At 51.9% G+C, this 23,500-nt stretch overlaps 1 protein-coding gene and 1 long non-coding RNA gene across 3 annotated transcripts in view; one reads left to right on the plus strand and one right to left on the minus strand.

Annotated features, from left to right (window-relative positions):
- Positions 1–23,500, plus strand: part of Aqr (aquarius intron-binding spliceosomal factor) — a 42,987-nt gene that overhangs the window by 18,240 nt on the left and 1,247 nt on the right. For both annotated transcript variants that reach the window (XM_090318646.1, XM_090318645.1), the window contains 18 exons: positions 1,625–1,766; positions 5,801–5,979; positions 8,277–8,444; positions 8,946–9,115; positions 10,655–10,896; positions 12,028–12,174; positions 12,570–12,639; positions 13,460–13,570; positions 13,964–14,073; positions 15,688–15,823; positions 16,071–16,280; positions 16,366–16,503; positions 17,575–17,646; positions 18,425–18,612; positions 19,400–19,571; positions 20,686–20,856; positions 21,625–21,710; positions 23,092–23,266. In XM_090318646.1, the coding sequence (XP_090174772.1) occupies positions 1,625–1,766; positions 5,801–5,979; positions 8,277–8,444; positions 8,946–9,115; positions 10,655–10,896; positions 12,028–12,174; positions 12,570–12,639; positions 13,460–13,570; positions 13,964–14,073; positions 15,688–15,823; positions 16,071–16,280; positions 16,366–16,503; positions 17,575–17,646; positions 18,425–18,612; positions 19,400–19,571; positions 20,686–20,856; positions 21,625–21,710; positions 23,092–23,266 (2,687 nt within the window). The remainder of the gene's footprint in view (positions 1–1,624; positions 1,767–5,800; positions 5,980–8,276; positions 8,445–8,945; positions 9,116–10,654; positions 10,897–12,027; positions 12,175–12,569; positions 12,640–13,459; positions 13,571–13,963; positions 14,074–15,687; positions 15,824–16,070; positions 16,281–16,365; positions 16,504–17,574; positions 17,647–18,424; positions 18,613–19,399; positions 19,572–20,685; positions 20,857–21,624; positions 21,711–23,091; positions 23,267–23,500) is intronic.
- The window catches only part of LOC150046676 (uncharacterized), a 50,634-nt gene continuing 32,353 nt past the window's right edge, over positions 5,220–23,500 (minus strand). Inside the window, exons 3-4 of the long non-coding RNA XR_016532630.1 lie at positions 22,666–22,830; positions 5,220–5,570 (exon numbers count right to left, since the gene is read on the minus strand). This is a non-coding gene — a long non-coding RNA (uncharacterized LOC150046676). The remainder of the gene's footprint in view (positions 5,571–22,665; positions 22,831–23,500) is intronic.

Here is a 23,500-nt window from a genome sequence, read left to right on the forward strand (position 1 = left end):
GGTTGAGTGCTAGGTACGTGGCTGTGGAATGGCCCGTAGTCCACGTGCTTTCTCATGTTGGACACGTGTGTGGAGGCCGCACAGCTGCAGGTGGGGAGGCATGCTTTCAGGCGGAGCTGAGAAGGTGCAGCAGCCAGGAAAGCTGGTCTTATTACTGGAAAGGGGTCATCGCAGTGCCATCTCAGGAGCCCTTTTCTTTTCCTGTGTGTCTGAGAAGCAGGGCCATTCATTTCCTTGTCTTATTTCCAGGCTGAATGTTGCTTCTTTGTTCTTTTTTGTGGATGGTGGGGCTTGAACTCAGGCTAGGGTTTGGGTTCTGTCCCTGAGCTCTTTTGCTCAAGGCTAACACTCTACCACTTTGAGCCACAGTGCTCACAGACCTTTCAGTTTTCTGGTGGTTCATTGGAGATAAGAGTCCCAGAGCTTTTCCTGCCCAGGCTGTGCCACCACCACGCCCAGCAGGGAGTAACGCTCCCGGGCCCTGCAGCCTCCTCCCGGCCAAGGCCGACACGGTGAGGCTGGGCTCCCGCGCTCTCGTCAAGGTGAACGTCTGATGGTCTCCGTGTTTGAGATGTGTGTCACTTGTTCTTCATACTTACAGGGGCGTGTTCAGTGAGGGTGTCAAGGTGGTGGCGTTTTAATTTATTTTCTTTTCTTGCCAGTCCCGTAATACTGTCTTTGAGTTTTCTTGGGGCTAGCACTCTGCCACGTGAGCCCCAGCCCACTTCTAAGGAATCGAACCCAGGGCTTCAGGCATGCGAGGCAAACACTCCCACTAGGCCACACCTCTGGTCCCGGCATTTTACTTTTTTTAAATAATTGGCCATCCAAGAAGGTCGAGTCCAGTGACAGGTTAGCGTTTGTACCTTCGTGTGTGGTGCCCTGGAACGTTCTCATTCTTGCTCTGGTCACATGGGGAAGGCTCATGGGTGTGGAACGGTGCCCCCTGCCCAAGTGCCCCAGTGGAGAAACGGGGCTGGAGCATCAGCTGGACGGCTGCCTTGCCTGGGGTCCAGCCCGGGGCAGCAGGGCCATGTGCTCACCCAGCTGGTTTTCACGGTACATTGTGTCTTAGGCTGAGTTTGTGGTTCAGTTACTGACTTCAGCATGTACTCAATGTAAATTGGGTACTCATCACTGATTGGCGTTAAATAAAATTTGTCTTTCGTTCTCAGTTATTAATAGACTGCATTAACCTGGTTTTAATTTTTTAATTTTTTATTTTTGCCTTTCCTTGGGTTTGAACTCAGGGCCTGAGCACTGTCCTTGAGCTTTCTCAAGGCTGGAGCTCTACCCTTGAGTCACAGCACCACTTTTGGCTTTTTCTTTGTATGCCAAGGAATCGAACCCAGGGCTTTGTGCATGCTAGGCAAGCACTCTACCACTAGGCCACACTCCAGGCCTCCTGGTTTTGATTTCTGTGTATAAGTAAAAATGATCTCAAGTGTATTGTTTTTGCGAGACTCTTATCTCCATTTAACCACTAGAAAACCAAGTGGCACTGTGGCTCAAGTGGTAGAGTGCTAGGTTTGAGCAAAAAGAGTACCCAAGTCCAGAGTTCAAGCCCCTTGACCCCCCCCCAAAAAAATAAAAGTAATTCAGCTGCTGATACTTTTCTTTTCAGGGTGCCTTGCTCTCCCCAAGTTGAATTTGCAGTTTTTGACTCTCCATGACTACCTCCTGAGAAATTTCAACCTCTTCCGCTTAGAGTCCACCTATGAAATTCGTCAGGACATCGAAGACAGTGTCAGCAGAATGAAGCCATGGTGAGTGAATCTGGAAATGTGCACCCATTAATTAGCACAAAACGCACAGTGTGCGGACAGGAAGATGCCTGTCACAGTGGGAGCTCGTGATCTGTGTGTGGAAGTTCTCGGGTGTGAACTGGGGATCTGGGTGCTGTCTCTGAGCTGTATTTTTTTTGCTCAAGCCTCACATCTTCTAGCTTTTTGGTAGTTCGTTGGAGATAAGAGTCTCCAGGCTTTCCTGCCCAGGCTGGCATTGAGTCAGGATCCTCAGGTCTCAGCCAGCTGGGTGGCCAGGGTTGCAGGTGTGAGCTGCTGACAGGAGCTGTGTATGCTGTGTCTGCAGGTGGAGGTGAGGCTGGGGGGCAGGGCAGAGGGGTGCAGTGCGGGGGTGAGGAGCGGGGGAGATGTGCAAGGCTGCTCAAGAGGGCACAGTGGCTGGGCTTTGGGTTGGGGGGTGAAGGGTCCCAATGTCAGGATTTCTTTGTGGCTCAGGTGAAGGTGATTCCCTTCCACTAGCTTTAAGAAAAATGGTTCCTTTCAGCTAGGACATAACGTACATGCACTGCACACATGAACTTTTGTGAAGAGGTGATTTGCGGGCGTGCTGTATGTGTGTGGACAGGGCCACGCTGTCTCACTGGCTTGCACTGTGCGTGGACAGGACCACGCTGTCTCACTGGCTTGCACTGTGTGTGGACAGGACCATGCTGTCTCACTGGCTTGCACTGTGTGTGGACAGGGCCACGCTGTCTCACTGGCTTGCACTGTGCGTGGACAGGACCACGCTGTCTCACTGGCTTGGGCTGTGTGGACAGGGCCACGCTGTCTCACTGGCTTGCACTGTGCGTGGACAGGGCCACCCTGTCTCACTGGCTTGTACTGTGTGTGGACAGGGCCACGCTGTCTCACTGGCTTTGACTGTGTGGACAGGTCCACGCTGTCTCACTGGCTTGCACTGTGCGTGGACAGGACCATGCTGTCTCACTGGCTTTGACTATGTGTGGACAGGGCCACGCTGTCTCACTGGCTTTGACTATGTGTGGATAGGACCACGCTGTCTCACTGGCTTGGGCTGTGTGGACAGGGCCACGCTGTCTCACTGGCTTGCACTGTGCGTGGACAGGGCCACGCTGTCTCACTGGCTTATACTGTGTGTGGACAGGGCCACGCTGTCTCACTGGCTTTGACTGTGTGGACAGGTCCACGCTGTCTCACTGGCTTGCACTGTGCGTGGACAGGACCATGCTGTCTCACTGGCTTTGACTATGTGTGGACAGGGCCACGCTGTCTCACTGGCTTTGACTATGTGTGGATAGGACCACGCTGTCTCACTGGCTTGGGCTGTGTGGACAGGGCCACGCTGTCTCACTGGCTTGCACTGTGCGTGGACAGGGCCACGCTGTCTCACTGGCTTATACTGTGTGTGGACAGGGCCACGCTGTCTCACTGGCTTTGACTGTGTGGACAGGTCCACGCTGTCTCACTGGCTTTGACTGTGTGGACAGGTCCACGCTGTCTCACTGGCTTTGACTGTGTGGACAGGTCCACGCTGTCTCACTGGCTTTGACTGTGTGGACAGGTCCACGCTGTCTCACTGGCTTGCACTGTGCGTGGACAGGACCATGCTGTCTCACTGGCTTTGACTATGTGTGGACAGGGCCACGCTGTCTCACTGGCTTGGGCTGTGTGGACAGGGCCACGCTGTCTCACTGGCTTGCACTGTGCGTGGACAGGGCCACGCTGTCTCACTGGCTTGTACTGTGTGTGGACAGGGCCACGCTGTCTCACTGGCTTGCACTGTGTGTGGACAGGGCCACGCTGTCTCACTAGCTTGCACTGTGTGTGGACAGGACCACGCTGTCTCACTAGCTTTGACTGTGTGGACAGGACCACGCTGTCTCACTGGCTTTGACTGTGTGGACAGGACCACACTGTCTCACTGGCTTTGACTATGTGTGGACAGGGCCACGCTGTCTCACTAGCTTGCACTGTGCGTGGACAGGGCCACGCTGTCTCACTGGCTTTGACTGTGTGGACAGGACCACGCTGTCTCACTGGCTTTGACTGTGTGGACAGGACCACACTGTCTCACTGGCTTTGACTATGTGTGGACAGGGCCACGCTGTCTCACTAGCTTGCACTGTGCGTGGACAGGGCCACGCTGTCTCACTAGCTTGCACTGTGCGTGGACAGGTCCACGCTGTCTCACTAGCTTGCACTGTGTGTGGACAGGTCCACGCTGTCTCACTGGCTTTGACTGTGTGGACAGGGCCACGCTGTCTCACTGGCTTTGACTGTGTGGACAGGACCACGCTGTCTCACTGGCTTTGACTGTGTGGACAGGACCACGCTGTCTCACTGGCTTGTACTGTGTGTGGACAGGGCCACGCTGTCTCACTGCTTGCACTGTGTGTGGACAGGGCCACGCTGTCTCACTGGCTTGCACTGTGTGTGGACAGGGCCACGCTGTCTCACTGGCTTTGACTGTGTGGACAGGACCACGCTGTCTCACTGGCTTGGGCTGTGTGGACAGGTCCACGCTGTCTCACTGCTTGCACTGTGTGTGGACAGGGCCACGCTGTCTCACTGGCTTGCACTGTGTGTGGACAGGGCCACGCTGTCTCACTGGCTTGCACTGTGTGTGGACAGGGCCACGCTGTCTCACTAGCTTGCACTGTGTGTGGACAGGGCCACGCTGTCTCACTAGCTTGCACTGTGTGTGGACAGGACCACACTGTCTCACTGGCTTTGACTGTGTGGACAGGACCACACTGTCTCACTGGCTTGGGCTGTGTGGACAGGACCACACTGTCTCACTGGCTTTGACTGTGTGGACAGGACCACACTGTCTCACTGGCTTTGACTGTGTGGACAGGACCACACTGTCTCACTGGCTTGGGCTGTGTGGACAGGGCCACGCTGTCTCACTGGCTTGGGCTGTGTGGACAGGACCACACTGTCTCACTGGCTTTGACTATGTGTGGACAGGGCCACGCTGTCTCACTGGCTTGGGCTGTGTGGACAGGACCATGCTGTCTCACTGGCTTTGACTGTGTGGACAGGGCCACGCTGTCTCACTGGCTTGCACTGTGTGTGGACAGGGCTACGCTGCAGCTTTCAAGGCAAGCCCACTCGAGCCCCCGGCTTTCCTGCTCACTCACCTAGGCACTCGTGTTCATTTGGTGTGTTCACACCTAGTGCTAGTTGCTACTTATGTGAAGTTACTTTAACATTAGAAAGCAGTGTTTTTAACTTAATCACACAGGCCAAGTCAGTAAGCAGGGCTGTGTGTCCATCCTCCGTCTCCCCCCACCCCACTGCCAGCTCCACTGGAGTGCTCAGACACTTCCACCATGAGCATGCGTTCAGACTCACCCTGCAAACAAGAGGTTATTAACTAACGCAGCAAGGAAGAGGATCTCGTTACATTTTATGTAAATAACAAACACTAAAGTTCTTATGACCTTTTAATGAAGGAAAAACTGAACAACACCATTTCACGGGGAGCAGGGAAATGACTTTTGGGGTTAGCTCATGCCGTTATTCTAAGTTTTTCAAGTTTGCATCCCTGACGTCTGTTCAGAGCGCTAAGAGTCGTCGTCTCGGTGTGCCGAGTCCTGGTAGCGGGCGAGTTCTTCCCCCCCCCCTGTGCGCCCATGCTTTCAGGCAGGGGAGGAGTGTGGGCTTCTGAGAGGTGGAACGCGACCCTTCTGCATTTCACATTTCAAAAAGCCCTATGAGCAGAGTGGGGCCAGAGCATGTGGATCTGTGGCTCCTGGAGGGCGAGTGGGCTCAGCCACCACGAGACGAGAGGGGGAGCACCTAGAACGATGGAGAAACATTAGAAAACTGCATTCTTCTAGGTCTCTGTAAGGCTGTTAAAAATGTCAGAGTGTGTGGCCCTGTGGTCAAGCCTCAGGCTGGCGCGCTCATGCGCACACACTGATGCACACACGCACGCGTGAGCATGTACGCACAGTCACATAACACTGTCCCACACGTGGATGGGGGCCCCGCTCTGCTGTCTTCATGTCTCCTGTGTTTGGTTCCAGGCAGTCTGAGTATGGTGGGGTCGTGTTCGGGGGCTGGGCACGGATGGCACAGCCCATTGTGGCTTTCACCGTCGTGGAGGTGGCCAAGCCCAACATCGGGGAGAGCTGGCCGACCCGGGTCCGTGCCGACGTCACCCTCAACCTCAACGTCAGAGACCACATCAAGGACGAGTGGGAAGGTAACGCCAGAGCACACCCACACACCCCGGAGTACTGGCTTCCTGTAGTTACTTTTAGTTGTGCAAGTTGGACAGATGGCACTGGAATCCCAGCATGGCTGAACACACCTGTCACCTCCGTTCCTGGGTCCTGAGGCAGGAGGATGGCAGGTTTGAGGCCAGCGTGGACTACACAAGGAAAATGTGTCCCAAAACAAAAAAGACTACAGTCATACAACCAGAACCATACAAGACACTGGAGCATTTTACCGTCATGCCTTTGTTTTGAAAAGATAAGCACTGTAAATTGTAAGTTTAGTAAGATGACTATGGATTTGGAGGCTCCAAAGGTTAAAAACATTCCAGTTCACCAGAAAATGGGAGAAAACTCATGTACAATTTGTACATACGTACTGAAAACAAGAAAAAGTACTTTTGAAAGAGAAAGCAACCAGGGCCAGGAGTCTGGCTTGTGGTAGACGCTTGCCTAGCATGCATGAACGCCCAGGTTTGATTCCTCAGTACCACATACACAGAAAAAGCTGGAAGTGGAGCTGTGGCTCAAGTGGTAGAGCTCTAGCCTTGAGAAAGCCCAAGGACAGTGCTCAGGCCCTGAGCTCATCAAGCCTGGGACTTGGGGGGGGGGGGGGAGGGAGTACTTGCAAAAGAAAAAGCAACCACAGTCAATCAGTAGGGATTGGGGGCGGGGGGGGCTTGAGTTCAGGGGCTGGGTGCTGTCCCTGAGTACTTTTGCTCAAGTCTGGTGCTGTACTGTTTGAGCCACAGCTCCGCCTCTTGACTTACTTGGTGGTGAACTGGAGATGAGAGTCAGACTGATTTAACTGTGATCCTCAAACCTCTGCCTCCTGAGTAGCTAGGGTGACTGTGACCCGCCAGTGCCTGGCCGTAAGGGTCTCTTGATCCCCACTTTGCTTTCTCTGTCCTCGGCCGGGTTTCCCTCCTCCTCTCCCTGCCTTTTTTTTTTTTTTTTTTTTTTTGCCAGTCCTGGGGATTGAACTCCGTCTGAGCACTGTCTTGGGCTTTCTCAAGGCTAGAGCTCTACCACCTGAGCCACAGCACCACTTCTGCCTTTTTCTGTGTATGTGGTTCGGAGGAATCACCCCCAGGTCTTCATGCATGCTAGGCAAGCACTCAGCCTCTAGGCCACACTCCCTCGCCCTGCCCTTCGGTCCCTAGGCCCCTGCTAGGAGGAGAATTAAAATGTGCGGGTCCCGTTCTGTTGGGGGAAGAAATGCATGACAGGAAGAGACGTGTTTCCTCAGAGGCCGGGGCCCAGGTCCGCTCCTGGTTCTCCAGCCTGGAACGGATATATTACAAAGACAGAAGTGTCGTAATGTTGAGTCATGAGTAGCTTAAACCTTCCTCTTAACCCCCTCGGCTGTGGATTTGCTCCAGAGGGCCCAGTGAGGACGCTAGGCTCCTTGTCGTGGAGTTGGGCGGAACAGGCAGCCTCCCTCTGTACCGCCCCAAAGGCACCCCCCCCCCCCCCCCCGCGCGGCCGGCCTGAGGCTGAGCCCCGGGAAAGCTCCCCAGGGATTCTGATGCTGCAGGCCTGGCACCCCCACTGTTCATGTGACCTAGCGGTGTGCAGCTTGCCTTGCTTGCGAGCGAGCACACGAGCTCAGCAGGTAGTGCCCACTGGCCACCCCGGGTCCGACCTGGAGAGGAGGTGTGGTGTTTCTCCCTGGCCTCCTGGGTCGCCGGGGGCCTGACCAGGGGCAGCTTTGAATTTGGGCGGCAATCCCTGCGTCTCCACGTTCACCCATACAAATCTGCACTCTTCTCTAACTGAAATGCCGCCTCGCCCACCTTCCAATAGCTGGTCTCACCAGCACGTTAGACCTGGCAGCTCCTCCTGAGGTGACAGCGTGGCTGTGGCTGCAGCGACACAGATGGATGAATGAGCTGACGTGAGAGGCTTGCTGGTGTGAAGCGGATGAGTTACAGGCCAGCCATGTTTTGGGTTAATTATTAAGAATGTTAAAAATAAGAACAGTGATGAATATCCCGCTTTAGAGCTGCAGCACAACTCAGAAGCCTTGTTCAGTAGTGAATTCATGGTATAAAAGCTTCTAATTTTAACCTAAGAAGAGGTTTTCATGGTAATTATTGCTGTGCGATATTGAGTAGTAAGATGATGAGAAAACCCGTAATTGTGTTACAATGCGGAAGTCCAGTCACCCTTACATTTTAAATGTTCTTTGTATCTCTGTTCATTTGGGGAGGCTGAGAATTTTCCAACAAAGGACTGAAAACAATGACATTCTAATAAGTGAAAAATAACCTTGTTTTATTAGGTCTTCGTAAACATGACGTGTGTTTCTTAATTACCGTGCGGCCCACCAAGCCTTACGGGACCAAATTTGACCGGAGACGGCCGTTCATCGAGCAGGTCGGCCTGGTGTATGTGCGCGGCTGCGAGATCCAGGGCATGCTGGATGACAAGGGGCGTGTCATCGAGGACGGTGAGCTGCCACGCACACGAGCGCGGGGGGGGGGGGGGGGGGGTGTTCAGGGTGTGTGCCACACTCCCGGGGTTGGAGACCACCTCATGGATTCAGAAATAGGCAGTGTGATGCAGAGCTCCCGTGGTGACGTCTGGTGGCATCACACTGTGCCTAGTAGGTAGAGATCGGTGAGGACATGTCCTTTAAAGTCACCTTCATTCAAAAATAATTGCTATAATCATAAAAGTAATAGAAGCAGAGGTGTAAGCTTATGTTGAATGTCACTTGTGGAAACCTCGCTGTCCCCAGCTGGTGGAAGGGGCTGGACCCTCTCTGCCTTCCCAAGGAAGTGGATGGTGACCGGAGTTAGTGAAGGTGGCCTTTGTGGACCAAGGTGGGCAGTCGGCGCTGGGGGCTCTGACGTCTCGAGACGAGACCTTTGCTGGCAGCTGCTCACTGGGCTGCTTTCCGCATTGAAGGAGGCTGCACCTCAGCTGACAGTCCTGAAAACCCATCTAGGCCCGGAGCCCAGACCCAGCCTCCGAGGAGAGTCCAGGACATTTAGGGTGTTTTTAGACCCCAACCAGTACCAGCAGGACATGGCCAACACGATCCAGCACGGCGCCGAGGACGTGTACCAGACCTTCAACATCATCATGAGGAGGAAGCCCAAGGAGAACAACTTCAAGGTGAGCCGCCTTGAGGAGACAGCACGGTGCAAGTTTGCTTCCTTCCTCTTCCCTGATCACTTTGGAGTGGCCACATGGGCTGGCGCACACTCCCTCCCTCCCTCTCCCTTTCCCTCTCCTTTTCTTTCCTGTTCTGTAGTAACACAGACTTTGCAATTACTATTCCCTACCTGGAAAAATTGGCTCAGGGGACCTGTGCATCTACCCGACACTGCACCTGCTGTGAGCGCTTCCCCTCCAGTGGGGACCGACGGTTGCTCTGACCTGACCTTTATTCAGACCCACGGCACTTTTTTTTTTCCCCCATCAGTCACGGGGCTTGAACTTTGGGCCTGGGCACTGTCCCTGAGCGCTTCAGCTGAAGGCTAGCACTCTACCCCTTTGAGCCACAGTGCCGGTGTCTGGCAGCTGTGTGACTCTCAAAGCTGACATCCCTTTTAGGGTGTACATCTGTAAATACCGGCTCTTTTTTTTTTTTTTGCCAGTCCTGGGCTTGAGCTCAGGGCCTGAGCACTGTCCTTGGATTTTCTCAAGGCTAGCGCTCTACCACTTGAGCCTCAGCACCACTTCCGGCTTTTTGCTATGTATGTGGAGTACCGAGGAATTGAACCCGGGTCTTCATGCGTGCTAGGCAAGCACTCTAACACTTGGCCAAACTCCCAGCCCCTAAATACCGGCTCTTTGTCAGCATGTCCTACTATCTAGAAACGCCTTGCCTATGTAGTTTACGTCGAATGAGGACTTCGTGGTGGGTGGAAGCTAGAGAAGTCTGTTTTATGGTAGCTGCCATACTTGATCAGTGGCTGTTGTACGTCTGATGTTGGGTTTTGTTTTCTGGGCCTCGTGAAGCTAAGCTGTGGTTTGCGCTGTTGGCCGCTGAAGCACTAATGAGGGGAGTGGATATAAACGCAGAGCTGGGTGTTTGTGGTGACCTGCAGACAGCACACTCCAGCCAGTCCATCCTACCCGAGCTCTGTGTCTCTGGAAGGTTTTTTTTACAGTGTATAGTCGAGGTACTCCGGTAACGCTGCTGCAGTGCTCGGTCGTTCGTTCTGAAAGTATTGGACATCCTTTCTCACGTGTTGTTCAGTGATGGTTGTATCCCTTGCTTCTCAGCCAGCTGGTTTTAGCATTTCTAAACGTGGCACAGCCCGTGATCGTGGCGATATTTGCACTGAAGCACTGGAGTGTAATGAGGGAAAGACTCCAGGAGCGACTAGAACAGCTTTTGTGGTTGTCCTGCTGCTGTGCTGACAGGGGCCTGACTTTTGTCCTTCTCAGTGGGGGTCTGGTGGGTGGACGCTGCATGTCCCTCTGCCTGGATAAACTGTTCTCGCTAAGTCTTTTGTTTAACTCACCATATGTTATCAGCTGAAAATATAGCTGTTGCTTCAGTCTAGCCAAGCACCTGTCAGCAGAAAACAGCTTCTTGGCCTAAGCCACTGGGGCGCTGTGGGGCCTACAGCCCCCCCCCCCCCCCCCCCCCGCGTTCCCGGCACACCTGTCGCCGTCTCTCCCTGACACTCTGCCCTCCCCCAGGCCGTGCTGGAGACCATCCGGAACCTGATGAACACAGACTGTGTGGTGCCCGACTGGCTGCATGACATCATCCTTGGCTATGGGGACCCGAGTACCGCCCACTACTCAAAAATGCCCAACCAGATCGCCACGCTGGACTTCAACGACACCTTCCTCTCCATGGAGCACTTGAGGGCCAGCTTTCCTGGCTATAACGTCAAAGTGACCGTAGACGACCCCGCCCTGCAGATCCCCCCATTCAGGTAGCGTTGGCATCTGCGCTCCCCCTTCCGGCGCCAAGGGCTGAGCTGGGGATGCGGTGTCTCACTGGGGTCCTGCAGCCGTCCTGGCCTTCCCCTCAGAACCTCAGTCCAGAAAGGATCGGTAAGCACGTGTGTTCTGAAGAGAAGTGCACACAGCGCATTTGCTGAAAGAAGCACGCCACTGGGGCTTGTGCAAGATCCTAAGACACACACGAGTGCACTGGTGAACTTGATCGTGATTTCAGGCAGAGATTCCTTTTAGCCTTAACTGCTTTCCCAGATTCTAAGCACTGGGGGCGCCCTTCATAGGAAACGCTTAGGACCGGACCAGAAATGGTTTTAGTTTCCAAGTTCCTCACCTTGTGGATTGTCGACAGACACTAAGCCTGCCGAGTGTTCCTAATGTGAAAGTCCAGTCAGACACGCCCCGTCCAAAACGCCTCCAACCCCACCCCGGTGCACCTGGAGCTCTGGGTTCGGAGTGGTCTCACGGTAGAGCTAGGGGAGAGACGGCAGAGGTCCCAGAAGCGGTGGGAACCAAAGCATGTGCTTGCAGCACCCGCTCCCAGTCTCCTCCACTCTAAGCCCGTCCTTTTCATGGCTGGCCTCCCTCCTTCATTGTCACCGTCCTCACCCATGTCTGCAGGTCCCGCCGTCCCCCCTATCCGCCCCCCCAGAGCTGGCTGAGCAGCCTTCATGCCGCAGTCCACCAGCTCATCCCTGTGCTGCACCCGCCTCCCAGCCTCTGTCCTGAGCCACTTTGGTCTTACCTGTCTTGAGAGGGACAGGAAGACTAAAGCAGCAGTGGGGTTCGTGTTGGGAAGTTGATGGTTAAGGTCTGGGCATCTGTGGAGCGCTGGCCCACAGCCCCTGTTCCCCAGGAGTCATGGCGAGGCCTCGTGGCCGCCTGCTCTTGCTCTCATCCACCCGCACTCCGGAAGGAGCTCACTGCGTGTGCCGCCCGCTCCTGGGCGCACCTCGGCGTGGTAGTTGTGGGCTTCCTTATCCCTGGAGAGCGGGGTGTGGTTCTAACAGTGCCACAGCGGTGCCTGCCTTGTGACCACCCCACTGTGCAGCACCCATGGGAAAGGGCATGCTGGGCAGTGCACAAAGGCCTTGCTCGTCTCACAGGATAACTTTCCCGGTACGAAGTGGAAAAGGGAAGAAAAGGAAAGATTTGGACGGGGAAGAGGAAGATGCGGAAGAAGCAAAGACGCTCATCGTGGAGCCTCACGTCATTCCCAACAGAGGCCCTTATCCTTACAACCAGCCCAAGCGGTAACTCCCTCTGCTACGCCGACGTGCGCTGGGGTAGCTGTACACGTTCTGAATGCTGCGAGAACCTTGGGTACCTCTGTAGCCTCCACTCTTGCAGTGGGCCCGACACCATGAGAACTGGACAGGACCTGTGTGGTGTCTTTGGAAACCAGAGCCTCTGTAGTTCAGATGAGGTCTGAGCTAAGTGTACCGCCAGAGAGCTGGTCCTGCCATTCACCCTGTTACCCTGAATGTTGGGGACAGGGATAGTCCCCCCTTTGCCGAGGAGCGTGGGCAGACGAGTGCAGATTTGGAGCAGGAGGTCTTTAGACTTAGGGTTGTTGCCTCTCCTCTTCTGTCCACAAGGCCCTTTGTCTGTGCCTCTGACCAGCCTTCCTTTGCTGCTCTCTTGACAGCAACACCATTCAGTTCACGCACACGCAGATCGAGGCCATCCGTGCGGGGATGCAGCCTGGGCTGACGATGGTAAGGGAGCTGCTCTTGCGCGTGTTCAGAGGAGGTGTGCGTGGTGGGGACCGCCCTCTGGTCAGCACGGCAGCACTGCTCACCGTGCAGTATGCATGGCTTCCTTTTTTTCTTTCTAGTGTTCCCTGGTCTCCCCGGGTGGGGAGTCCCTCTTATCTAGTAAGGGCTGTTGGATAGGTACAGTGAAACTGTCAGTGCTGCCTGTGGACAGTCCACGAGGAGCTCACGCACTGAGACGGGATCTGTCCTGTGGAACCACCCTGCATCCATGCGCTCACTGCTCACTGGGACAGTTGTTCTGCACTAAAAATTCCCCAGGTTTCCTATCAGTGTTTGTGTCCATCTTTTGAAACTTTGTGGTGGGCCCCATCACCTGGTGAGCAGACTCTTCCTGTTAGGTGAACTCTTGTGACTGACTTTCTCCGATTCTTTTTTTTTTTTTTTTTCCAGTCCTGGGCTTGAGCTCAGGGCCTGAGCACTGTCCTTGGACTTTCTCAAGGCTAGAGCTCTACCACCTGAGCCTCAGCACCACTTCCAGCTTTTTTCTATGTATGTGGTACCGAGGAATCGAACCCGGGTCTTCATGCATGCTAGGCAAGCACTCCGCCACTAGGCCAAACTCCCTGCCCCTTTCTCCAATTCTTTTTGCTGGTAATACTGCCAAACCAGCTAGCATACTCTTGGGAACATTAATTTAATTTTCAGCTGTTAATTCTTCCACAGTTCTGTATTGTACACATTTTCTCAGTCGTGTTTACTGTGGCCTCTGCTGTGCTGTCCTAAGGTTCTTTTGTTTGATTTGTGTTCGTTGTTTTTTCAGGTCGTGGGTCCACCTGGCACAGGAAAAACAGATGTGGCCGTCCAGATCATCTCTAACATCTACCACAATTTCCCCGAGCAGAGGACTCTGATCGTCACACATTCCAACCAGGTGGGCGACTGTGAGTGTGCGCGTGCAGCTGGGGTAGTTGTCCTTTTGTAAGTGCAAAACCCTGTTCAGTTCTCAGCCCCTGGGCCATGTGGTAAGACAAACGTACTGTGGGGTAGGATGAGACCTAGGGTCTATCTGAGAATTGTTATGACTTACAACTTACCTGTAGCCATGGCCTTTCTTCATCAGTGCGCAGCGGAGCTCTGTGGGTGGCTGGGCTGCAGAGCTGCAGTGACTTACTTGGACAGGTGAGCGCACTGACGAAGGACTTACCGCGGAGCAGAAGGAAGCGCTGTACTGCTGCTCAGCTCACTGGGCAGTGCTGCGTCCAGGTGTCACCTCTGCGACACCGCAGACCACTACTCACCACTGTCCTTTTTGTCGTCTTCTCAGGCCCTCAACCAGTTGTTTGAGAAAATCATGGCCTTGGACATTGACGAGCGCCACCTGCTGCGTCTTGGGCACGGAGAAGAAGAGCTGGAGACTGAGAAGGACTTCAGCAGGTGAGCAGTGCTGGGCTGGAGGAAACCCACAGAGGAGCGACTGGCAGTCAGCCGAGCAGCTCTGGCACAGCCTGTGCTGGCTGCCTGTGGCCCTGAGAGTCTGTCGCTGTGTTGTCCCTCAGCCTCAGAGCCGAGGCTACACGGTGTGCTGTGTCTCCTGAGACAGGCAACATGACTGCGCCACCCTCAGTGACTTTAGACAATGCTTTGTCACATCTTAGGCGGACTTTTAGTCTCCAGGTGTCTCAGGGCAAGAGGTGGATTTAGTGAGGAGCAAGTTAGTGATTTTCCACAGTACAAGCTTTAGCCCTATTACGTCATCACACAGTATAACTCTACAAACCAGATTTCTTCTGCCTTTAGTATTTTTTTTTTTTTTGCCAGACTGGGGCTTGAGCTGAGCACTGTCCTTGGGTTTTCTCAAGACTAGAGCTCTACCACTTGAGCCTCAGCACCACTTCCAGCTTTTTTCTACGTATGTGGTGCCGAGGAATCGAACCCTGGGTCTTCATGCATGCTAGGCAAGCACTCTACCACTAGGCCAAACTCCCGGCCCCTACCTTTAGTATTTTGTTTCCTCAAAGTTGCTTTCGTTATAGTTTTGGGATTGAACATGACCTTTGAGTAAACTGGTCATAGGTATCAGAAGAATATTAAATTCCTGTGTTATTTACTCAGGGTTCTTGTACACAGAGATCACCAAATGCTTAAAGACCTAAAAGTCAGCATGTTGCATGCATGCTGGGAGACTGGGGCTCTAGATTCTTACTGTGGAGTCAGCCAGGGGTACTTCCAAACTATGTCCTAAGTATTTCCTTGTGTTAAAGCCACGTTAGGGAGTAAGTTAGAAAATCACATGGCTGATGCTGGTGAGAATAAAGGTGCAAAAGGAATGCATGATGCCGTCATTGCATTTGCAGTAAAGTGTGCAGTTTCCACGATAGTACATTATGAAACAATTCTTATTTTTATTTTTTCTTTTTATTTTTTTTTTGCAGCTCCTGAGCTTGAGCACTGTCCTTAGACTTTTTTCTCAAGGCTAGAGTTCTACCACTTGAGCCTCTGTGTATATGGTACCAAGGAATCAAACCCGGGTCTTCATGCATGCTGGGCAAGCACTTGGTACTAGGCCAAACTCCCAGCCTAAATTTTTATTTTTATTATTTTATTTTTGCCAGTCGTGGGCCTTGAACTCGGGGCCTGAGCATTGTCTTTGGGCTTTCCCAAGGCTAGAGCTCTACCACTTAAGCCACAGCACCATTTCCAGCTTTTTTCTATGTATGTAGTACTGAGGAATCAAACCCGGGTGTTCATGCAAGCTAGGCAAGCACTCTACCACTAGGCCACACTCCTGGCTGACATAATAGCAGTGCTTACACACCCAGCTCACAGCTATGATCATGGGCTCACACCAGAACACACTGTAGCACTCGTGAAAGTTTTGTTACAAAGCAAAAGGAACTGATTGGTAACGTATTTGTGTGCCAGCAAATGCCAAGTCCACTTAAAACAGCATTGAATAACATGGACCAAGAAGTTGCATGGTTAGATATGTTAGGATTTGGCCATTTATAATGTCTTAGTTTTGTCTTTCTGTCTTATTACTGTTTCTAGGTATGGGAGAGTAAATTATGTCCTGGCTCGAAGAATAGAACTTTTGGAAGAAGTCAAGCGATTGCAGAAGAGCCTGGGAGTTCCTGGAGATGCTTCTTACACCTGTGAGACTGCAGGGTATTTCTTCTTGTATCAGGTAAGGCGTCACACTGGACCCTGGACTAGGATCTTAAGATTCTTCACAAGCTTTGTTTTTGTTTTTGTTTTTTTTGGGGGGAGGGGGGAAGAGGAGTACTGAAAGCTTATGGTATTGCAAGTTATGATGAGCAGTTATGTGGCTTTATTGTCTTGATTCCCTTTGTAAGTAAGCTTCGCTTGATAGATGACTCATCCCTCCACCGGGTCGGGGGAGCTCTGGGAAGCATAATGAGCCCCTCCCGCAGGTGATGTCTCGCTGGGAGGAGTACATGAGCAGAGTGAAGAGCAAGGGGGGCTCGCCACCTGAGGTCGCCCAGGTCGCTGATTGCTTCCCTTTCCATGAGTACTTTGCCAACGCGCCCCAGCCCATCTTCAAAGGCAGATCTTACGAAGAAGACATGGAGATTGCTGAGGGGTGCTTCAGGCACATTAAGAAGATCTTCACTCAGCTCGAGGTAAGGCTCGAAGGCACCTCTGTCGCTCAGGGCTTGACCTGGCGTGTCAGCCTGAAGGCACGTTTCCACGCCTCCCTCCCCACAGGAGTTCAGAGCCTCGGAACTGCTTCGCAGCGGCCTGGACAGGTCCAAGTACCTCCTGGTGAAGGAAGCCAAGATCATTGCCATGACCTGCACCCATGCGGCCTTAAAGCGACACGACTTGGTCAAGCTCGGCTTCAAGGTGAAGACACACACTGGCTCATCTGATTTTAAACCACAAGTTCTTCCTTCCTTGGGAATGTCTTAGCAGTGGGTGAGAGTAACACATCTGTATGGAGAGCGAGTGAACTCAAATCTATACCAGTGCTGTCTCTAATACCCGGAAGTCCATCTGTGCTTTACTTTTACCACTAGAAGCACTGCACAATGCTCTCACAGCCTGAGGCAGCATATAACTCGCCCATCTTATTAAACGTGCCTGCAGCCCTAGTTGCTCATGTGTTCCAAGCATGAAAGCCTTTAACTCCAAGGCAGGAAATGTGCTTGCTGTTGACTTCGAGAGGTTAATGTGTCTTGATCACATGGCACACAAAAGGAGACAGCCTGTGACTTGCCTGCTTTTAACACACACTATTATTCACTGTGCCTGCACATAGCTGTTGCTTAAAATTTGAATGCTGTTAAGTGTGCTGCTGGAAGTGAGGATTGTGTCATTGTGGGGCTTGAACTCAGGTCCTAGGCACTGTCCTTGAGCTTTCTTCAGAATAGAGCTCTACCACCTGACCCACAGCACCACTTCCAGCTTTTTCTGTGTATGTGGTACTCAGGAATCGAACCTAGGGCTTTATGCATGCTAGGCAGGCACTCTACCACTAGTCCAAACTCCGGCCCCACTGAGATTCTTTTCACCTCATATTGACAATGTGAAACCAAAATTTATCAGCTATCCAGAGGAATTGATGCATTTTGTGATCATGTGAGTTTGAAACATGTTTTATGTTTTCAAGTGGAGTTTAGAAGCCTTATGGACCAACTCCATCTAAATCAGGTAGTCCCACTGCATTGAGGGGGCCTGTGTGGTGGCACGAGGGCCTGGACTGGAAATGGAAAGGACGCAGCACCCACTTTCTCCTCATTGAAGGGTACGGAGGGCAGATTTGAGGCTTAGAAAGTGACTTGGAAATACAGGGACATGGTGACCAGTAAGGCCGTGAACTTTCTTTTTGATTAATTTGTCTTAATCTCAAATTATTGGCTTGTTTTGGTAACAGGTGGTTTCATGTTGGATTTTTTTTACCCTTGTATTTTTCAGTATGATAACATTTTAATGGAAGAGGCTGCTCAGATTCTAGAAATAGAAACTTTTATACCTCTTCTTCTGCAGGTAAGAAACGGGGAATCTAGACAGTTGTACGAGTCTGGGGGGTCTCAGCAGCTGGGAGTTCTGGGGCTTGTTGTCCAAATGCCACTTCATTTTCTTGATGTATTCTAAGGCTATTGCTGCCTCTCTTAGTTGCGAATTCCTGGTTTTTGTTACTTTGAGGAATGCTATTTAAAATGCTTTGAAAAGATAGTAATTTTAATACATTACTATGTAGTTTGGGGGATACTGTTGTTTTCTTGGCCAGTCCTGGGCTTGAGCTCAGGGCCTGAACACTTATCCTTGGACTTTCATGGCTAGAGCTCTACCACTTGAGCCTCAGCACCACTTCCAGCTTTCTCTATGTGTGTGGTACTGAGGAATCGAACTCAGGTCTTCGTGCATGCTAGGCAAGCCCTCTACCACTAGGCCACACTCCTGGCCCAGGATACTGTTTTTTAATTTTGTTAGTTTCCACGGTTATTTCCAATGTTTCCTGCACTGCTTTTATTTCATGCCTAAATTACTAAGTACTACTAAGTAGTGGGACATGAATGTGTCTTGGCTGTCGAGTGTCCTTTACTGTTGAATTTGCAGTGTAACAGGAAGTGCTCCGATGCAGGGAGCTCTTCGTACTGGGATGTATTTTTTGGTGCAGGGTCGAGCATGTTTCAGGGAAGCGCAGGGAGTAGAGACAGGGGTGAAGGAGGTTCAGGCTGGTCCCCGGGCCCACAGGCACGCCCGTGCTTGGCGTCGTGTGACAGAACAGGAAGTCTGCCCTGTCCCCTTTCTCCATGTCCAGAACCCACAGGACGGCTTCAGCCGGCTGAAGCGGTGGATCATGATTGGCGACCACCACCAGCTGCCCCCAGTCATTAAGAACATGGCCTTCCAGAAGTACTCCAACATGGAGCAGTCCCTCTTCACCCGCTTTGTGCGTGTCGGGGTCCCCACCGTCGACCTCGATGCCCAGGGGAGAGCCAGAGCCAGGTACGGGACCACACCTCGGGGTGGGAGAGCTGCTCGGTTTTCAGGTGGGGTCTCGTGCCCTCACCTGAGGCCAGCCTCACATTGCCGCCCGTCAGTGAGCTTCCTGAGCCGCCAAGGAGACCATGCTCCTCCAATCTCTGCTTCCCAGATGGACCAGCCGAGCCGTGAAGGAGAGGAGCGTGTGGCAGGGCGCTGACTGCTCTCGGCACACGGCTCCTCCCAGGGCGTCTGTGTGTGTGCACGGTGCGCCTGGACGCTGAGCCTGAGCTTGCTCTACCACGTGGCCCAGCTCCACTTGTGGCTTTTTGGTTAACTAGAGAGGTCTCCCAGATTTTGCCGTGCATGGTGGCTCCCGCCTCTAATCCTAGCTACTAAGGAGGCTGAGATCTAATGTCTGTGAGATTCTCACCTATAGCTAACCGCAGAAAAGTGGCACTGTGCTTCAAAGTGGTAGAGCACTAGCCAAGAGCTCAGGGACCGTGCCCAGGCCCACAGTTCAATCCCACAATCGACCTAAGCAAAAAGATTGTCACAGATTTCGTTGTCCAAGCTGGCTTTCAGCCATGAGCCACAGACACCTGGCCATTCTCAGATGTCTTCCTTGCTGGCCTGGCAGTAAGTTCTAAGCACAGCAGGGCTATGTGTGCGGTATCTTCAGTCTCCTGATGGTTAGTGAGGTGAAGTCAGGCATTACTGCTTAACGGGATGCTAAAGGAAGCCCACGTTGTGCCCCACGTTGGTTGCAAGTCACAGGGTTGGAACTATGTGGTAACTTGTCTTTGAACAGCCTGTGCAACCTCTACAACTGGCGATACAAGAATCTAGGAAACTTACCCCACGTGCAGCTCTTGCCAGAGTTCAGTACCGCAAATGCTGGCCTACTCTACGACTTCCAGCTCATCAACGTGGAGGATTTCCAGGGAGTAGGAGAGTCGGAACCTAATCCATACTTTTATCAGGTAAGAAGAGGCGCATGGTTTGAGGTTTATTTTGAATTTGCTAGGCTGTGAGCAGTCTAATTGACACACACACACACACACAAAAGGCCAGTTTCCAGTGAGCTAAAGGTGCACCAGAGGAGGTGTGGGGAGGGCCCTGGGGCTGCTGGTGCCGGAATGTCTTGGGAACTTGGACAGGCTTGTAAGCTCCTGTGGGTCTGCTGTGGACAGTCCGTCTGCAAACATTTCAATACCCACATGGCCACTAGCAGAAACAGCGTTCCTTCCTCACTGCTGCCCTAGCAATGTAAAGTACCACTACCAAGTGACCAGGGAGGGAACTGGAACACCACCACCCCAAAGCTAAGAGAATCGAGTGTGAGCAGGTGAGGAAGGCTGTGGGGGGCTGGCTAGCCTCAGGCACGCTGGATTGCTTGAGGCTGTGTGAAGATTGAATTCTTTCTCTGCTTCCCTGCCACGACTTCATGTTCTCATACTGAAACTGTGAACACAGACATGATTCTTGAGACCTTGTTACATTAACCTTGCCAAAAATACCTAAATCCTAGGTCTGTCATTCCATGAGTCACAACTTGTTCTTCTGAGAGCTACTACTTAGATAAATGTACTTTGCTTCCGATACAGAAAAGGCAAGGATTTACACAGCCACATTGGGTTTTTTCCTTTCCCATCTTCCAGAGAACTAGAAATCTTAATGAAGAACTTTGTGTCACCAAGAACCTGAAATCCAGCATATCCGTTTCTTTATTTTCACATTGTACTTTCTTGCCCCATCTCCTGTTTAGATTCTGTCCCCTCTGAGCTGGGCCTGGCAGCTGTGTAGTTTCGGGGAGGCACTTGCAGGTTCCCCGGCTCCTCACCCATCTGCGGCAGTCGGCCATGCCCTTCTCTCATAGACAGCGTCAGTAGACAGGAAGCATGTGCAAAACAAGCAGCGTGAGGAAGATACAAGTCTGAATTTTGGACTAGCTTCTTGGGTGGAACCAGAGTTGTATGTGAGGTCACCGATCTGTCTTGTCTCTGCAAGTGTCAGAGAATTAACCAAGAACAGGACTGCCCTTTTGGCCTGAGCTGTATTGCACATGCACCCCGTTGTGGCTCTCTTGCCTTACAGAATCTCGGAGAGGCGGAGTATGTGGTCGCCCTGTTCATGTACATGTGCTTACTAGGCTACCCTGCAGACAGAATCAGTATTCTCACCACATACAACGGGCAAAAGCACCTGATACGTGACATCATCCACAGACGCTGTGGAAATAACCCGCTCATCGGAAGGCCAAATAAGGTAATTTGTTCTAAGCATACAGTATTTTCTGCAGTCCAACAGAGGTGTCTGTCTACCCATCATCACTCCATCCCCTCGTCTCTCCACTGTTCTCTCAAGGTAGGGGAGAAAACGAAGGCGGAGGAGAAATTGGGCTCTGTAACAACTCTGGTTCACTTTCACCAGCTGCAACTGTCCAGTTTTATTAGCTCAGGAAGTTTCACTGTAGTATTAGAAATGTGAACTATACAGTCGTTTTTGTTTTTTCCCCACAAGTGTAATTTCTACATTCAGTAGGATGAGCTGGGAGGAGGGTTAGTCCTGGGCTCTGTTACTGAGCTTTTGCTTAAGGCTAGCATTGAGCAAGCACAGCTTGACTTCCAATAAAAACCTTGTATTTGGGCCGGGAGTTTGGCCTAGTGGTTAAAGTGCTTGCCTAGCATGCATGAAGACCCGGGTTCGATTCCTCAGTCCCACATACATAGAAAAAAGCCAGAAGTGGTGCTGAGGCTCAAGTGGTAGAGCTCTAGCCTTGAGAAAGTCCAAGGACAGTGCTCAGGCCCTGAGCTCAAGCCCAGGACTGGCCAAAAAAAAAAAAAAAAAAAATCTTATATTTGCTGTGACTTTGAAAATAGTTGAGATGAAGTAGCCAGAAAAATGGTAGAATTCTGTATGAGACCAAACTTGAGATATGAAAAATAAGTATCAGGAGAGCAGACTACTGCTCTTTTTCCTTATCAGCAGTGTGATGTGAGATAATGAGCATTCAAAAATGACTTTTTTCCATAGGTTACTACGGTTGATAGATTTCAAGGCCAACAGAACGATTACATTCTCCTGTCTTTAGTTCGGACCAGGGCGGTGGGCCATCTGAGGTAGGTAGGAGAGATTTTGTAATTTCATTCAGCTTGACTCTTTCAGAAGCCTACATTGCTACGGTTCTGTGATCGAGTTAACAAAAATTAGATGGTAAAAGTCTCTCTGGGGTAGATTTTTATGGTGCGGGGTTTCTCATTTTCCTCCACAGAAGGTCCTTTATTGTCAGGAGATAAAGGAGGCCGTCCCCTGAGATTAAGAATTGTCAGGCAGTATTTTAATTACGGACGGGGGCAGGAATGACATCCTCGTATCACAAAGCAGCCCTAGAGACATTTCTAGTAAAGTTTATCAACCACGAAAGAGTCGGTTGTGCTATTTGGCTATTACTTAAACTTGCTAAGGTTTCCTTTTCACAGAAGTAGGGGTGTGTGTGTTGAGGTAGGTTGGCTTCCCAGGGCTGACCTTGGAGTTCAGGGACAGTGCTCAGCCTGACTTCAAGCTGAATAGATGTTGTCTCTAGGCTCACTGACAGTGGCTCATGCCTATTATGCTTTTCTTCTTCTTCTTTGCCAGCCCTGGGGCTTCAACTCCGGGCCTGGGCACTGCCCCTGAACTTCTTTACCTCAACGCTAGCACTCTACCCACTTGAGCCGCAGTACCACTTCTAGCTTTTTCTGTGGTATTGAGGAATGGAACCCAGGCCTCATTCATGCATGCTAGGCGAGCACTCTTACCACTAGGCCAAACTCCCAACCCCGAATCCTGCCTTTTTGTAAGCAGGAAAACATTGTGCTGTAATCAAGGCTGTGTTTTAAACAGCAGCTTTATGGAGGTTTTCACTACTCTTACAATTCACCTTGGTTATATAAACTACGCATGGAGTTTGTTCTTCACAAAATTATGCCCTCTGTTGACTACAGAGCTTTTTGTTTAGGCAAAGAAAATGACTACCAGTGACTACTCCCCACATTCCCTTTTCTGTATCTCCATTCACCTTTTCTGGCCGCTTACCCGAAGGGAGCCACAGCAGGCATTGGCGCTGAAGGAACAGGAGCCAGTGGAGGGGGATGAGGCTAGCCACTGTCTCACAGGCCGGACTCGCTGAGAAGCCGCCATGCTGCAGAGCTATCACAGGGTCATGTGAACCTCTGCCGTCCATCTGTGGTCTTCCTTTCCCTGGTCCCAACAAGAGAAGTTGGTGACACACGGTACTTGATCATTAAGTCCAACACACTTATTTTTTTTTTGAGTAGCTGACTGCGGTGAGAGCCTGACTTTCCTGCCCGGGCTGGCTTGGAGCTCTGCTCCTCAGCTCTCGCCTCCTGAGCAGCTACGATTACAGGCGTGCGCCACCTGCATGCGGTCACGAAGCGTAACTGCACCGGACTTGGCTGTATCCACACTCCACTGATGGGTTTGTTCTGTTCTGTTCCTAAGGGATGTTCGCCGTTTAGTGGTGGCCATGTCTAGAGCCAGGCTGGGGCTTTATATCTTCGCCAGAGTGTCCCTCTTCCAAAACTGCTTTGAACTGACCCCAGCCTTCACCCAGCTCACTGCCCGCCCACTCCACCTGCACATAATCCCTACGGAGCCTTTCCCCACGAGCAGAAAGGTAAGCCTGACTCCACCCTGGAGAGCAGCAGTCCTCACACCAGGCTCACATTGTACTGGGTACTGACCATGCACGTGTCGGGCAATTAGTCCTGGGGGTTTGGCCTTTTCACTCACAGCTGGCCCTCAGCTAGAGTGGCAGTTCGCTGGGTTTTTCTGTCTGAGCTGGCTATGAACCCCAACCCTCAGTGTCCACAGATTTCCCTCCTGACTCGACTTACAGGAGAGATGGGAG

The sequence above is a fragment of the Megascapheus bottae genome, chromosome 25 (assembly GCF_031878675.1).
Source record: "Megascapheus bottae isolate mThoBot1 chromosome 25, mThoBot2.hap1, whole genome shotgun sequence".
Classification (NCBI taxonomy): Eukaryota; Metazoa; Chordata; class Mammalia; order Rodentia; family Geomyidae; genus Megascapheus; species Megascapheus bottae.